The sequence below is a fragment of the Bombina bombina genome, chromosome 2 (genome assembly GCF_027579735.1).
Source record: "Bombina bombina isolate aBomBom1 chromosome 2, aBomBom1.pri, whole genome shotgun sequence".
Classification (NCBI taxonomy): Eukaryota; Metazoa; Chordata; class Amphibia; order Anura; family Bombinatoridae; genus Bombina; species Bombina bombina.
The window spans coordinates 585524592-585540864 of NC_069500.1; the positions used below are offsets into that span (position 1 = coordinate 585524592).

The following is a 16273-nucleotide window of genomic DNA, read 5'->3' on the forward strand; positions in this document are numbered from 1 at the left end:
TGCGTGTTTTCGGTCGAATGACTGGATATGGCAGTTAGGGGAGGAGCTATATAACAGCTCTGCTGTGGGTGTCCTCTTGCAACTTCCTGTTGGGAATGAGAATATCCCACAAGTAATGGATGATCTGTGGACTGGATACACCACAAGAGAAATCAATTTATCAGGTAAGCATAAATTGTGTTTTTCTTTTTATCAAAATATTTGGTAAAATAGTGCAGAAAATATATTTCATTAAAAACAAATGTGTAAATGACCCCATCAAGTTTCAAGATTTGGTGAAAATTATTCCTTAAAATAGGAACTGTGTATTGCAAAAATGATTCTATTCAAAATTAAAATGCACCCATCCTCATTTCACTTTTGAATGTCAAAAAGAAGATTGCATTTGAAGAATATAATCAATTTTATATAAGATTTTGTTTGGCAAAAGTTTTTACAAATAAAACCATGCACTTATTTTACATTTTCCATGCTGCTCTCCATTTTAGATATGTCATAAGTACTCTGGAACTTATGGTGGCAGAAGACTATATGATTGTCTACTTAAATGGGGCGACCCCAAGAAGAAAAATGCCTGGTTTAGGATGGATGAAAAAATGCTACCAAATGATCGATAGGCGGTGAGATATAAAGTTTACATTTACTTAGAGTTATATAGAATATTAGTTTTTGGTTGGTTTTGTAATGCTCACCTTTTAAGAGGAGTTAGCTATATAGCATTATTCAAAATAAAGGGAATTGTCAAATTTACAAACCATCAACAAAAAAAAGGGTATTTTATTTGCTATGTGCATTTATCATTTCAGGGAACAATTTGCTCTTGCATCTTTCAAGCCTCCACCAGACATACTGTAAACATACTGGGCCAGATTACAAGTGAGACGCTTATGAACTTTTTTGCTCTTGCACTAACTGTGCTTAAAGTAAAACTTTTAATGCTGCAGGTTAGTGCGCGTATTAAAAGTTGAAAGTAAAAAGTTAGTGCGCAATTGAAACTTGATGCATGTTAACCTTAAGACTTCAGATATTGTTACTGCGTTAACTTCTCCCATAGAATTCAATGGAGTGAGCTGAATAGAAAAAAAGCACTACCGTTATTTGTTTACAAGCTAACTGGACACGCATTAAACCTACAGCGCTGAATCCAAACGGCTAGATTACGAGTTTTGCGTTATGAGTAAAAAAGCAGCGTTATGGGTTATAACGCTGCTTTTTCACTACCGTTGCTATTACGAGTCTTGTAGGTACAGCTGTTCCGCACACTTTTTTGGCCGTACCGCAAATTAACTTACGCAATTTGCGTAAAGTCTTTTCTTTCATGTAATTAGCAAGAGTCCATGAGCTAGTGACGTATGGGATATACATTCCTACCAGGAGGGGCAAAGTTTCCCAAACCTCAAAATGCCTATAAATACACCCCTCACCACACCCACAATTCAGTTTTACAAACTTTGCCTCCGATGGAGGTGGTGAAGTAAGTTTGTGCTAGATTCTACGTTGATATGCGCTCCGCAGCAAGTTGGAGCCCGGTTTTCCTCTCAGCGTGCAGTGAATGTCAGAGGGATGTGAGGAGAGTATTGCCTATTTGAATGCAGTGATCTCCTTCTACGGGGTCTATTTCATAGGTTCTCTGTTATCGGTCGTAGAGATTCATCTCTTACCTCCCTTTTCAGATCGACGATATACTCTTATATATACCATTACCTCTGCTGATTCTCGTTTCAGTACTGGTTTGGCTATCTGCTATATGTAGATGAGTGTCCTGGGGTAAGTAAGTCTTATTTTCTGTGACACTCCAAGCTATGGTTGGGCACTTTGTTTATAAAGTTCTAAATATATGTATTCAAACATTTATTTGCCTTGACTCAGAATGTTCAACTTTCCTTATTTTCAGACAGTCAGTTTCATATTTGGGATAATGCATTTTAATTTAACATTTTTTCTTACCTTAAAATTTGACTTTTTCCCTGTGGGCTGTTAGGCTCGCAGGGGCTGAAAATGCTTCATTTTATTGCGTCATTCTTGGCGCGGACTTTTTTGGCGCAAAAATTCTATTTCCGTTTCCGGCGTCATACGTGTCGCCGGAAGTTGCGTCATTTTTTTGACGTTATTTTGCGCCAAAAATGTCGGCGTTCCGGATGTGGCGTCATTTTTGGCGCCAAAAAGCATTTAGGCGCCAAATAATGTGGGCGTCTTATTTGGCGCGAAAAAATATGGGCGTCGCTTTTGTCTCCACATTATTTAAGTCTCATTTTTTATTGCTTCTGGTTGCTAGAAGCTTGTTCTTTGGCATTTTTTCCCATTCCTGAAACTGTCATTTAAGGAATTTGATCAATTTTGCTTTATATATATGTTGTTTTTTCTCTTACATATTGCAAGATGTCTCACGTTGCATCTGAGTCAGAAGATACTACAGGAAAATCGCTGTCAAGTGCTGAATCTACCAAAGCTAAGTGTATCTGCTGTAAACTTTTGGTAGCTATTCCTCCAGCTGTTGTTTGTATTGATTGTCATGACAAACTTGTTAAAGCAGATAATATTTCCTTTAGTAAAGTACCATTGCCTGTTGCAGTTCCTTCAACATCTAAGGTGCAGAATGTTCCTGATAATATAAGAGATTTTGTTTCTGAATCCATAAAGAAGGCTATGTCTGTTATTTCTCCTTCTAGTAAACGTAAAAAATCTTTTAAAACTTCTCTCCCTACAGATGAATTTTTAAATGAACATCATCATTCTGATTCTGATGATTCCTCTGGTTCAGAGGATTCTGTCTCAGAGGTTGATGCTGATAAATCTTCATATTTATTTAAAATGGAATTTATTCGTTCTTTACTTAAAGAAGTACTAATTGCTTTAGAAATAGAGGATTCTGGTCCTCTTGATACTAATTCTAAACGTTTAGATAAGGTATTTAAAGCTCCTGTGGTTATTCCAGAAGTTTTTCCTGTTCCTAATGCTATTTCTGCAGTAATTTCCAAAGAATGGGATAATTTGGGTAATTCATTTACTCCTTCTAAACGTTTTAAGCAATTATATCCTGTGCCGTCTGACAGATTAGAATTTTGGGACAAGATCCCTAAAGTTGATGGGGCTATTTCTACCCTTGCTAAACGTACTACTATTCCTACGTCAGATGGTACTTCGTTTAAGGATCCTCTAGATAGGAAAATTGAATCCTTTCTAAGAAAAGCTTATCTGTGTTCAGGTAATCTTCTTAGACCTGCTATATCTTTGGCTGATGTTGCTGCAGCTTCAACTTTTTGGTTGGAAACTTTAGTGCAACAAGTAACACATCGTGATTCTCATGATATTATTATTCTCCTTCAGCATGCTAATAATTTTATCTGTGATGCCATTTTTGATATTATCAGAGTTGATGTCAGGTTTATGTCTCTAGCTATTTTAGCTAGAAGAGCTTTATGGCTTAAAACTTGGAATGCTGATATGGCTTCTAAATCAACTTTACTTTCCATTTCTTTCCAGGGTAACAAATTATTTGGTTCTCAGTTGGATTCCATTATTTCAACTGTTACTGGTGGGAAAGGAACTTTTTTACCACAGGATAAAAAATCTAAAGGTAAAAACAGGGCTAATAATCATTTTCGTTCCTTTCGTTTCAACAAAGAACAAAAGCCTGATCCTTCATCCTCAGGAGCAGTTTCAGTTTGGAGACCATCTCCAGTCTGGAATAAATCCAAGCCAGCTAGAAAGGCAAAGCCTGCTTCTAAATCCACATGAAGGTGCGGCCCTCATTCCAGCTCAGCTGGTAGGGGGCAGGTTACGTTTTTTCAAGGAAATTTGGATCAATTCTGTTCACAATCTTTGGATTCAGAGCATTGTTTCAGAAGGGTACAGAATTGGTTTCAAGTTGAGACCTCCTGCAAAGAGATTTTTTCTTTCCCGTGTCCCAGTAAATCCAGTAAAAGCTCAAGCATTTCTGAAATGTGTTTCAGATCTAGAGTTGACTGGAGTAATTATGCCAGTTCCAGTTCCGGAACAGGGGATGGGGTTTTATTCAAATCTCTTCATTGTACCAAAGAAGGAGAATTCTTTCAGACCAGTTCTGGATCTAAAAATATTGAATCGTTATGTAAGGATACCAACGTTCAAGATGGTAACTGTAAGGACTATCTTACCTTTTGTTCAGCAAGGGAATTATATGTCCACAATAGATTTACAGGATGCATATCTGCATATTCCGATTCATCCAGATCATTATCAGTTCCTGAGATTCTCGTTTCTGGACAAGCATTACCAATTTGTGGCTCTGCCGTTTGGCCTAGCTACAGCTCCAAGAATTTTTACAAAGGTTCTCGGTGCCCAGCTGTCTGTAATCAGAGAACAGGGTATTGTGGTATTTCCTTATTTGGACGATATCTTGGTACTTGCTCAGTCTTTACATTTAGCAGAATCTCATACGAATCGACTTGTGTTGTTTCTTCAAGATCATGGTTGGAGGATCAATTTACCAAAAAGTTCATTGATTCCTCAGACAAGGGTAACTTTTCTGGGTTTCCAGATGGATTCAGTGTCCATGACTCTGTCTTTAACAGACAAGAGACGTCTAAAGTTGATTGCAGCTTGTCGAAACCTTCAGTCACAATCATTCCCTTCGGTAGCCTTATGCATGGAAATTCTAGGTCTTATGACTGCTGCATCGGACGCGATCCCCTTTGCTCGTTTTCACATGCGACCTCTTCAGCTCTGTGTGCTGAAGCAATGGTGCAAGGATTACACGAAGATATCTCAATTAATATCTTTAAAACCGATTGTTCGACACTCTCTAACATGGTGGACAGATCACCATCGTTTAATTCAGGGGGCTTCTTTTGTGCTTCCGACTTGGACTGTAATTTCAACAGATGCAAGTCTCACAGGTTGGGGAGCTGTGTGGGGATCTCTGACGGCACAAGGAGTTTGGGAATCTCAGGAGGTGAGATTACCGATCAATATTTTGGAACTCCGTGCAATTTTCAGAGCTCTTCAGTTTTGGCCTCTTCTGAAGAGAGAATCGTTCATTTGTTTTCAGACAGACAATGTCACAACTGTGGCATACATCAATCATCAAGGAGGGACTCACAGTCCTCTGGCTATGAAAGAAGTATCTCGAATTTTGGTTTGGGCGGAATCCAGCTCCTGTCTAATCTCTGCGGTTCATATCCCAGGTGTAGACAATTGGGAAGCGGATTATCTCAGTCGCCAAACGTTGCATCCGGGCGAATGGTCTCTTCACCCAGAGGTATTTCTTCAGATTGTTCAAATGTGGGAACTTCCAGAAATAGATCTGATGGCGTCCCATCTAAACAAGAAACTTCCCAGGTATCTGTCCAGATCCCGGGATCCTCAGGCGGAGGCAGTGGATGCATTATCACTTCCTTGGAAGTATCATCCTGCCTATATCTTTCCGCCTCTAGTTCTTCCAAGAGTAATCTCCAAGATTCTGAAGGAATGCTCGTTTGTTCTGCTAGTAGCTCCGGCATGGCCTCACAGGTTTTGGTATGCGGATCTTGTCCGGATGGCCTCTTGCCAACCGTGGACTCTTCCGTTAAGACCAGACCTTCTGTCACAAGGTCCTTTTTTCCATCAGGATCTGAAATCCTTAAATTTAAAGGTATGGAGATTGAACGCTTGATTCTTGGTCAAAGAGGTTTCTCTGACTCTGTGATTAATACTATGTTACAGGCTCGTAAATCTGTATCTCGAGAGATATATTATAGAGTCTGGAAGACTTATATTTCTTGGTGTCTTTCTCATCATTTTTCCTGGCATTCTTTTAGAATACCGAGAATTTTACAGTTTCTTCAGGATGGTTTAGATAAGGGTTTGTCCGCAAGTTCTTTGAAAGGACAAATCTCTGCTCTTTCTGTTCTTTTTCACAGAAAGATTGCTATTTTTCCTGATATTCATTGTTTTTTACAAGCTTTGGTTCGTATAAAACCTGTCATTAAGTCCATTTCTCCTCCTTGGAGTTTGAATTTGGTTCTGGGAGCTCTTCAAGCTCCTCCGTTTGAACCTATGCATTCATTGGACATTAAATTACTTTCTTGGAAAGTTTTGTTCCTTTTGGCCATCTCTTCTGCCAGAAGAGTTTCTGAATTATCTGCTCTTTCTTGTGAGTCTCCTTTTCTGATTTTTCATCAGGATAAGGCGGTGTTGCGAACTTCTTTTGAATTTTTACCTAAAGTTGTGAATTCCAACAACATTAGTAGAGAAATTGTGGTTCCTTCATTATGTCCTAATCCTAAGAATTCTAAGGAGAAATCGTTGCATTCTTTGGATGTTGTTAGAGCTTTGAAATATTATATTGAAGCTACGAAATCTTTTCGTAAGACTTCTAGTCTATTTGTTATCTTTTCCGGTTCTAGAAAAGGCCAGAAAGCTTCTGCCATTTCTTTGGCATCTTGGTTGAAATCTTTAATTCATCTTGCCTATGTTGAGTCGGGTAAAACTCCGCCTCAGAGAATTACAGCTCATTCTACTAGGTCAGTTTCTACTTCCTGGGCGTTTAGGAATGAAGCTTCGGTTGACCAGATCTGCAAAGCAGCAACTTGGTCCTCTTTGCATACTTTTACTAAATTCTACCATTTTGATGTATTTTCTTCTTCTGAAGCAGTTTTTGGTAGAAAAGTACTTCAGGCAGCGGTTTCAGTTTGAATCTTCTGCTTATGTTTTTCGTTAAACTTTATTTTGGGTGTGGATTATTTTCAGCAGGAATTGGCTGTCTTTATTTTATCCCTCCCTCTCTAGTGACTCTTGTGTGGAAAGATCCACATCTTGGGTAGTCATTATCCCATACGTCACTAGCTCATGGACTCTTGCTAATTACATGAAAGAAAACATAATTTATGTAAGAACTTACCTGATAAATTCATTTCTTTCATATTAGCAAGAGTCCATGAGGCCCGCCCTTTTTTTGTGGTGGTTATGATTTTGTATAAAGCACAATTATTCCAATTCCTTATTTTATATGCTTTCGCACTTTTTTATCACCCCACTTCTTGGCTATTCGTTAAACTGAATTGTGGGTGTGGTGAGGGGTGTATTTATAGGCATTTTGAGGTTTGGGAAACTTTGCCCCTCCTGGTAGGAATGTATATCCCATACGTCACTAGCTCATGGACTCTTGCTAATATGAAAGAAATGAATTTATCAGGTAAGTTCTTACATAAATTATGTTTTTTCAATGGGACTTCCATAGCGCCGATATTACAAGCTTTTTTTGGGGGGCCAAAAAGTGAGCGGCACAGCCTATCCCGCAAGATTCATAACGCAATCTAAAGTCAGTAGTTATGAGTTTTAAGTTACAAAGCTGTAGCATAAAACTCATAACTAAAGTGCTAAAAAGTACACTAACACCCATAAACTACCTATTAACCCCTAAACAAGGCCCTCCCGTATCGCAAACACTAAAATAAAATTATTAACCCCTAATCTGCCGCTCCCGACATCACCGCCAGTATAATAAACATATTAACCCCTAAACCTCCACACTCCCGCCTCACAAACACTAGTTAAATATTATTAACCCCTAATCTGCTGTCCCTAACATCGCCGCCACCTACCTACATTTATTAACCCCTAATCTGCCGACCCCAACGTCACCGCCACTATACTAAATTTTTTAACCAATAAACCTAAGTCTAACCCTAACACCCCCTAACTTAGATATAATTCAAATAAATCTAAATACAAATTACTATCATTACCTAAATAATTCCTATTTAAAACTAAATACCTATAAAATAAACCCTAAACTAGATACAATATAACTAATAGTTACATTGTATCTATCTATTTTTATTTTACAGGCAAGTTTGTATTTATTTTAACTAGGTAGAATAGCTAAAATAAATACAAATTTACCTGTAAAATAAAACCTAACCTGAATTACACTGACACCTAACATTACACAACAATTAAAGGGACACTGAACCCAATTTTTTTCTTTCATAACTCAGATAGAGCATGAAATTTTAAGCAACTTTCTATTTTACTCCTATTATCAAATTTTCTTTATTTCTCTTGGTATCTTTATTTGAAATGCAAGAATGTAAGTTTAGATGCCGGCCCATTTTTGGTGAACAACCTGGGTTGTCCTTGCTGATTGGTGGATAAATTCATCCACCAATAAAAAAATGCTGTCCAGAGGCTGAACCAAAAATTTTTTTAGATGAACGAAGAAAAATTGATAATAGGAGTAAATTATAAAGTTGCTTAAAATTGCATGCTCTATCTGAATCGCAAAAGAAAAATTTTGGGTTCAGTGTCCCTTTAAATAAATTACATTAATTAAATACAATTACCTAAATTAAAAAAAAAAAACATTAAATTACACAAAATAAAAAACTAATTATCAGATATTTAAACTAATTACACCTAATCTAATAGTCCTATCAAAATGAAAAAGCCCCCCAAAATAAAAAAAAAAACCCTAGACTAAACTAAAGTACCAATAGCCCTTAAAAGGGCATTTTGCGGGGCATTGCCCCAAAGAAATCAGCTCTTTTACATGTAAAAAAAAAAAAATACAAATAACCCCCCAACAGTAAAACCCACCACCCACGCAACCAACCCCCCCAAAATAAAACACACCCAATAAACCCTTAAAAAACCTAATACTAACCCCCGAAGATCCATTTACAGTTTTTAAGACCGGACATCCATCCTCAACGAAGCTGGGAGAAGTCTTCATTCAAGCGGCAAGAAGTCCTCAACGAAGCTGGGAGAAGTCTTCATCCAGGCTGGCAGAAGTGGTCCTCCAGACGGGCAGAAGTCTTCATCCATCCGACGCGGAGCTGGTCCGTCTTCAAGACAACCGGCGCGGAGCATCCTCTTCTTCCGACGTCTAATAAAGAATGAAGGTTCCTTTAAGAATGAAGGTTCCTGATTGGAACAGCCAATATAATGCAAGATCAATCCTATTGGCTGATTGCATCAGCCAATAGGAATTTTTCACCTTTAATTCCGATTGGCTGATAGAATTCTATCAGCCAATTGGAATTCAAGGGACACCATCCTGGATAACGTCATTTAAAGAAACCTTCATTCTTTGTTAGATGTCGAAAGAAGAGGATGCTCCACGCCGGATGTCTTGAAGATGGACCCGCTCCGCTTCGGATGGATGAAGATAGAAGATGCCGTCTGGATGAAGACTTCTGCCCGTCTGGAGGACCACTTCTGCCAGCTTGGATGAAGACTTCTCCCGGCTTTGTTGAGGACTTCTTGCCGTTTGGATGAAGACTTCTCCCGACTTCGTTGAGGATGGATGTCCGGTCTTCAAAACTGTAAGTGGATCTTCGGGGGTTAGTGTTAGGTTTTTTTAAGGGTTTATTGGGTGGGTTTTATTTTTAGGTTAGGGTTTGGGCAGCAATAGAGCTAAATGCCCTTTTAAGGGCAATGCCCATCCAAATGCCGTTTTCAGGGCAATGGGGAGCTTAGGTTTTTTTAGTTAGGATTTTATTTGGGGGGTTGGTTGTGTGGGTGGTGGGTTTTACTGTTGGGGGGTTGTTTGTAAAAAAAAATTTACAGGTAAAAGAGCTGATTTCTTTGGGGAAATGCCCCGCAAAAGGCCCTTTTAAGGGCTATTGGTAGTTTAGTTTAGGCTAGGGTTTTTTTGTTTTGGGGGGGCTTTTTTATTTTGATAGGGCTATTAGATTAGGTGTAATTAGTTTAAATATCTGATAATGTTTTTTATTTTGTGTAATTTAGTTTTTTGTTTTTTTTGTAATTTAGGTAATTGTATTTAATTAATATAATTTATTTAATTGTGTAATGTTAGGTGTTAGTGTAACTCAGGTTCGGTTTTATTTTACAGGTCAATTTGTATTAATTTTAGCTAGGTAGTTAGTAAATAGTTAATAACTATTTACTAACTATTCTACCTAGTTAAAATAAATACAAACTTGCCTGTAAAATAAAAATAAACCCTAAGATAGATACAATGTAACTATTAGTTATATTGTAGCTAGCTTAGGGTTTATTTTATAGGTAAGTATTTAGTTTTAAATCGGAATCATTTAGGTAATGATAGTAGGTTTTATTTAGATTTATTTGAATTATATTTAAGTTAGGGGGTGTTAGGGTTAGACTTAGGTTTAGGGGATAATACATTTAGTATAGTGGCGGCGACGTTGGGGGTGGCAGATTAGGGGTTAATAAATGTAGGTAGGTGGCGGCGATGTTAGGGGCGGCAGATTAAGGGTTAATAATATTTAACTAGTGTTTGCAATGTGGGAGTGCGGTGGTTTAGGGGTTAATATGTTTATTATAGTGACGGCGACGTTGGGGCAGCAGATTAGGGGTTAATAAGTGTAGGTAGAATGCGGCAACATTGGGGGCGGGAGATTAGGGGTTAATAAATATAATGTAGGTGTCGGCGATGTCTGGACTCGGGGTTCATGTTAGGGTGTTAGGTGTAAACACACATTTAGTTTCCCCATAGAAATCAATGGGGCTGTGTTACGGAGCTTTACGCTGCTTTATTGCAGGTATTAGGCTTTTTTTTTCAGCCGGCTCTCCCCATTGATGTCTATGGAGAAATCTCACACGAGCACGTAAAACCAGCTCACCGCTGACTTAAGCAGCGCTGGTATTGGAGTGCGATATGGAGCACAATTTTGCTCTACGCTCACTTCTTACCTTATAACGCCGGGTTTAGGAAAACCTGTAACACCAGTGCTGTAGGAAAGTAAGCAATGACAATAACGTGCAAGTTAGCACCGCACCCCTCATAACGCAAAACTGTAATCTAGCCGAAAGTTAATTAGGAATATTTTACATTACAATGTTCTTCACATAGAAGAAAATGTTCTTTTTGTTTTTACTTGGAAAAGGGTACTTTTCACCAAAAAAAGCTCTACTTTTAACATGAAGCTGAAAAATTCTTGCTGATTATAATCGATATTCTCAAAACTTTTAAACAAGTTTTCAAGGTACTTGAAAAAGTCTGTAACTAGCCACTGACATCTTTGCAAGTATTCCAAGACAATTTGGAATAATTATATTATGTTACACATGTGTAATGCCCTCCACAGACAACATTTTAAACATGTATTTGTATACAGGGTCTAGACTGTCTAAACTCTATTCATTGCTATTGTATTTAAGAACATGTACATTAGGGGTTAGTGTCCCTACAATCTGGCATGATTTTTGCTGTGTTAAGCTATGCACTTTATAAGTTCTTGATACCCCCACACTTAAGAGACATTCCTAGCCAAAAAGGGATCCTATTACATGAGTACAACACCATTTCTCATCTAAGGAAACCTAATTCTTCTACCAACTCAAACAGAAATAAAAGCTCAGTAGCTTGTTCTATGGCAATTTACCACCTGGGAGCAGCCTCTTTTAGCCCAATTGTGATTTTTACAGTTAAGAACTCTCCTGAATTTTATTGGTCTGATCCTATCAAGGTCAGCCCAGCCTGAAAATACAAAGCAATCCTCTGCACAAGGAACATGACAACCCCAGATGATCATTTCAGCCTTCCTTAGCCTTCATCAGTGAAGTGCAGCCATATCCCTTCAAGCACATTGGGCAATATGTCCACATCTGGTTTACCCCATCACCCTTTGGGAGACTTCTCCAGGGTCATTATGCAAATACAAACAGAAAGAGAAGCACTCATCCTGGAACAAACAACAGCTTAGTAGCTTGCCCAATGTAGCTAGACTGTACTGTTTAGTCAGGACTAGACTTATATACTACGGGAACGTTCTTCTTTGTGAAAAGCACATGCTGGCAAAAAGAGGCTGCTCCTAGGGTGGTAACTAGCCATAGAACAAGCTATTACATTATTGTTCATTCCCTGGTTGAGCGCTTCTCTCCTTTTGTGTATGCTTCTACCAACGCTTTAATATTGTGGCAGTATCACACAGATGTACACAGTTCGCTATGTTTGAGTTAAAACAGCTCCTTTCAAGTCTGATTAATTGTCATTTTCTTTTCCTTGTCGTGCGAGCACTTTCACCTCCCCACCAATACCAGTGCCTGATCCATTCCAACCACTAGCTCTAGAGTTATATGTTTCCACTGGCACCAATTCTTGCCCTGCCAATGCCCAACATACTCATGTCCTTCCTGCTGCTGTCCCACTTTCTGATGAGCTGCAGCATTGGCGGTCCGGATGGGTGAGGTGCAATGAACTTGGTATTGTCACAAGAACTATTGACAGTTAACCTTTAAGGCCCATTAACAGCAACTATAGACAATGGCGCCTTATCAGTCAGACACAAATACATTTAGGGAGGCACGGATGCAGGAAATACAGTGGATAACAATAAACTTTAAGAATATTATCTGTTCATGGATAACTTTTCATATCAGAAGCATCAGCAGCCCCTAAAATAAGGCCAAAAACCTTACTTCCATAAATCTGACTCCCGACCCACTTCATTTATTAATACTATTTTTAAAATTAATTTTCTGGAAAATATAATACTATTTAATTTACTAGTAAAATGAAATGACTATTATATTTCACTACAGTTGAAACAATGTTTAATGATTTCTCTTACATTTTTGATGACAATGTTTTACTCAACTCATATGTATGTTAATGTATTTGCAATGTTTTTCAATGTGTATTTATTTTGTAGATGAAATATATATATATTTAACAGACATTAATACATTTGTATACAATGTTTGGCCTACTGTAATACGTCTTGATAACTGGGTAATTCTCTCTTCTCATTGGTTTACTGGTACTGGCTTATTTAATTGTGGCCTATTTTAATACCCTATGATTGCTGCCGATTTGCCACTTACAGTACAAGTACTGGGTCATTTAACTGGGAACAAGATGAGCAATTGTCTCTGCAGTGACTGACTCATTATTTCCGATGTACATTTATATCTGTCCTTATTTAGCCAGAGCAAATTAGATAAGAAAAACAAAATCAAGAAGTGTATCAAATTGTATTTCACTGGACTGAAAAGCAATGCATTTAAAAAACAGTAGTTTTAAATGCTTTTATGACATTTATTTTAAATCTAGATTTTTGCAATGCAGTGATTGCATTTATTGCAATAGTTTTAATGTTCATTTAAAGCAATTTGTAACAAAGTAAACATAGCAAACCATAATTGAGCACTGAGATGAGTGTTGACTAATATTTAACATAAGTGTCATATTAAATATCATATAATGCCTGGAGATATGTTTTTTTTCCCCAGATGCTGATAGTCCATGTGTCATCATGTGTGGGAATTCCCCTTCTGACGACCAAAAGGAGGCAAAAGACACCCTAACACATCAGAACTTTAAATCCCTCTCACTTCCCATGATCCTCAGCTATTTTTCTTGATGTAGTGAGGTGAAAAATAAAGTGCAGTTCTACTCATTGTTGAGAGGGATTCTATAACCGATCTGAGGCCCATTTTCTTTTTACCATACCCTGTTGGTCAGAGGAGTACACAAAGAGTTATCAGCCAGGCCAGGCAGTAAAATATCTCTTCTCAGTAAGTAATGTCACAGGCTTCCCAGGTGAAATGTGTACTTGTCCATCAATCCCTTGATATACAGTGAACTGCTCCTTGTGGGATCCACAGATCTCCCCATTGTGCTTGCTCTGCCTAGGATGGGCTTGTCTGCTAGAAGCAAGTTGCTGCAGCTGAGGCAACTACCTTCATAGCCCACTGGCTATTAGTATGAACATGTACACATGCTTAACATTGCCTGGGGACATATATTTGAACACCATACACCTTATTGTAGTACTTTTTGGCTCTTTTAAAAAAACAATTAAATTACTGTTGTCATGAACATCCTCAAGGAGGAATAAGGGTGGCATTTACCCCACCTGAGGTACAAACTTCAGGAAAAATAAGACAATTGAATGTTTGTTTCTTTCTTTTTTTTTTTTCTTTTAACACGCCCCCTCCCCCCCCTGCATTTTAGCGGAAGAAGTTTCGGGAGTTATATAGCATTCTAACATTTTTAGCACACTATTGCACTCTCAGTATTGTTAATCTGCAGTTCTGGAGTCAAATTTACAGCATGCATTGTATAGTAAATGGGAGTGAGCTTCCAGGAAGGCAGAAAGTTTTGCATGAGGTCATGCCCCTTTCTCCGTGCTGTGCAAGTATATGTGTCCTAGTCACTGCAGAAGGCATCCTTTACACAGATTTATATATTTATTTGTGTGGTCAGACCCTTTGCACAAGTAGTAGCGAGGGGAAGTGTTCAGTGTCAGTGATCTTATACTTTGCACCATTACTTCCGTGCTCTATATATGTTTCCACTCCCACTACCTTTTTAAAAGCAGCAACGAATAAGTCCTCCTGCACATACTGTAATAGTTGGTTAAACATTTTGCCACTAGCACAAATAGAGAAATCTACATTTGCATATCCTAGATAATGTACTGTTAGCAGTTTTAGGCTTTATATGTTAACTTATGTTGGTTCTTTTGTGTTTAATTTTGTTTTTCTTTTTATAACTGTATAATGCAACAAATCGAAGGCTAGATTACGAGTCTTGCGTTATGAGTAAAAAAGCAGCGTTAAACCTCATAACGCTGCTTTTTTTACTACCGCTGCTATTACGAGTCTTGTAGGTACAGCTGTCACGCACATTTTTTTGGCCTTACAGCAAATCAACTTACGCAATTTGCATATAGTCTATTTTCAATGGGACTTCTATAGCACCGGTATTACAAGCTTTTTTTTTCTTAGGCCAAAAAGTGAGCGGTACAGCCTATCCAGCAAGATTCTTAACACCCATAAATTACCTATTAACGCCTAAACCGAGGCCCTCCGGCATCACAAACACTAAAATAAAATTATTAACCCCTATTCTGCCGCTCCCAATATCGCCGCCACTATAATAAACATATTAACCCCTAAACCGCCGCACTCCCGCCTCGCAAACATTAGTTAAATATTATTAACCCCTAATCTCCTGTCCCTAACATCGCCACCACCTACCTACATTTATTAACCCCTAATCTGCCGCCCCCAACGTCGCAACCACTATGCTATATTTATTAACCCCTAAACCTAAGTCACCCCCTAACTTAAATATAATTAAAATAAATCTAAATAAAACCTACTATCATTACCTAAATAATTCCTATTAAAAACTAAATACTTACATGTAAAATAAACCCTAAGCTAGCTCCAATATAACTAATAGTTATATTGTATCTATCTTAAGTTTTATTTGTATTCCACAGGCAAGTTAATATTTATTTTAACTAGGTAGAATAGTTACTAAATAGTTATTAACTATTTACTAACTACCTAGCTAAAATAATTTACCTGTAAAAATAAGTTACACTAACACCTAACACTACACTACAATTAAATAAAGTACCTAAATTAAATACAATTAAATAAATTAAATACAATTACCTAAATTACAAAAACAAACACTAAATTACACAAAATAAAAAACAAATTACGAGATATTTAAACTAATTACACCTAATCTAATAGCCCTATCAAAATACCCTAACACCCCCTAACTTAAATATAATTAAAATAAATCTAAATAAAACCTACTATCATTACCTAAATAATTCCTATTTAAAACTAAATACTTACATGTAAAATAAACCCTAAGCTAGCTCCAATATAACTAATAATTATATTGTATCTATCTTAAGTTTTATTTGTATTCCACAGGCAAGTTAATATTTATTTTAACTAGGTAGAATAGTTACAAAATAGTTATTAACTATTTACTAACTACCTAGCTAAAATAATTTACCTGTAAAAATAAGTTACACTAACACCTAACACTACACTACAATTAAATAAAGTACCTAAATTAAATACAATTAAATAAATTAAATACAATTACCTAAATTACAAAAACAAACAAACACTAAATTACACAAAATAAAAAACAAATTACGAGATATTTAAACTAATTACACCTAATCTAATAGCCCTATCAAAATTATATATATATATATATATATATATATATATATATATATATATATATATTTTAAATACAGGTAATATAATAATGTATTTAATTGTAGTGTAGTGTTAGGTGTTAGTGTAACTTAGGTTAGGTTTTATTTTACAAGTAAATTTGTTTTTATTTTAGCTAGGTAGTTATTAAATAGTTAATAACTATTCTACCTAGTTAAAATGAATACAAACTTGCCTGTAAAATAAAAATAAACCCTAAGCTAGATACAATGTGTATTAGTTATATTGTAGCTAGCTTAGGGTTTATTTTACAGGTAAGTATTTAGTTTTAAATAGGAATTATTTAGTTATTAATTGTAGGTTTTATTTAGATTTATTTTAATTA

General features: G+C 36.8%; 1 protein-coding gene across 1 annotated transcript in view; it reads left to right on the forward strand.

The window, feature by feature from the left end:
* PRUNE2 (prune homolog 2 with BCH domain) overlaps positions 1-16273 on the forward strand; it is a 185282-nt gene that overhangs the window by 125457 nt on the left and 43552 nt on the right. The window contains exon 5 of the mRNA XM_053702485.1: positions 489-620. Within this exon, the coding sequence (XP_053558460.1) occupies positions 489-620 (132 nt within the window). The remainder of the gene's footprint in view (positions 1-488; positions 621-16273) is intronic.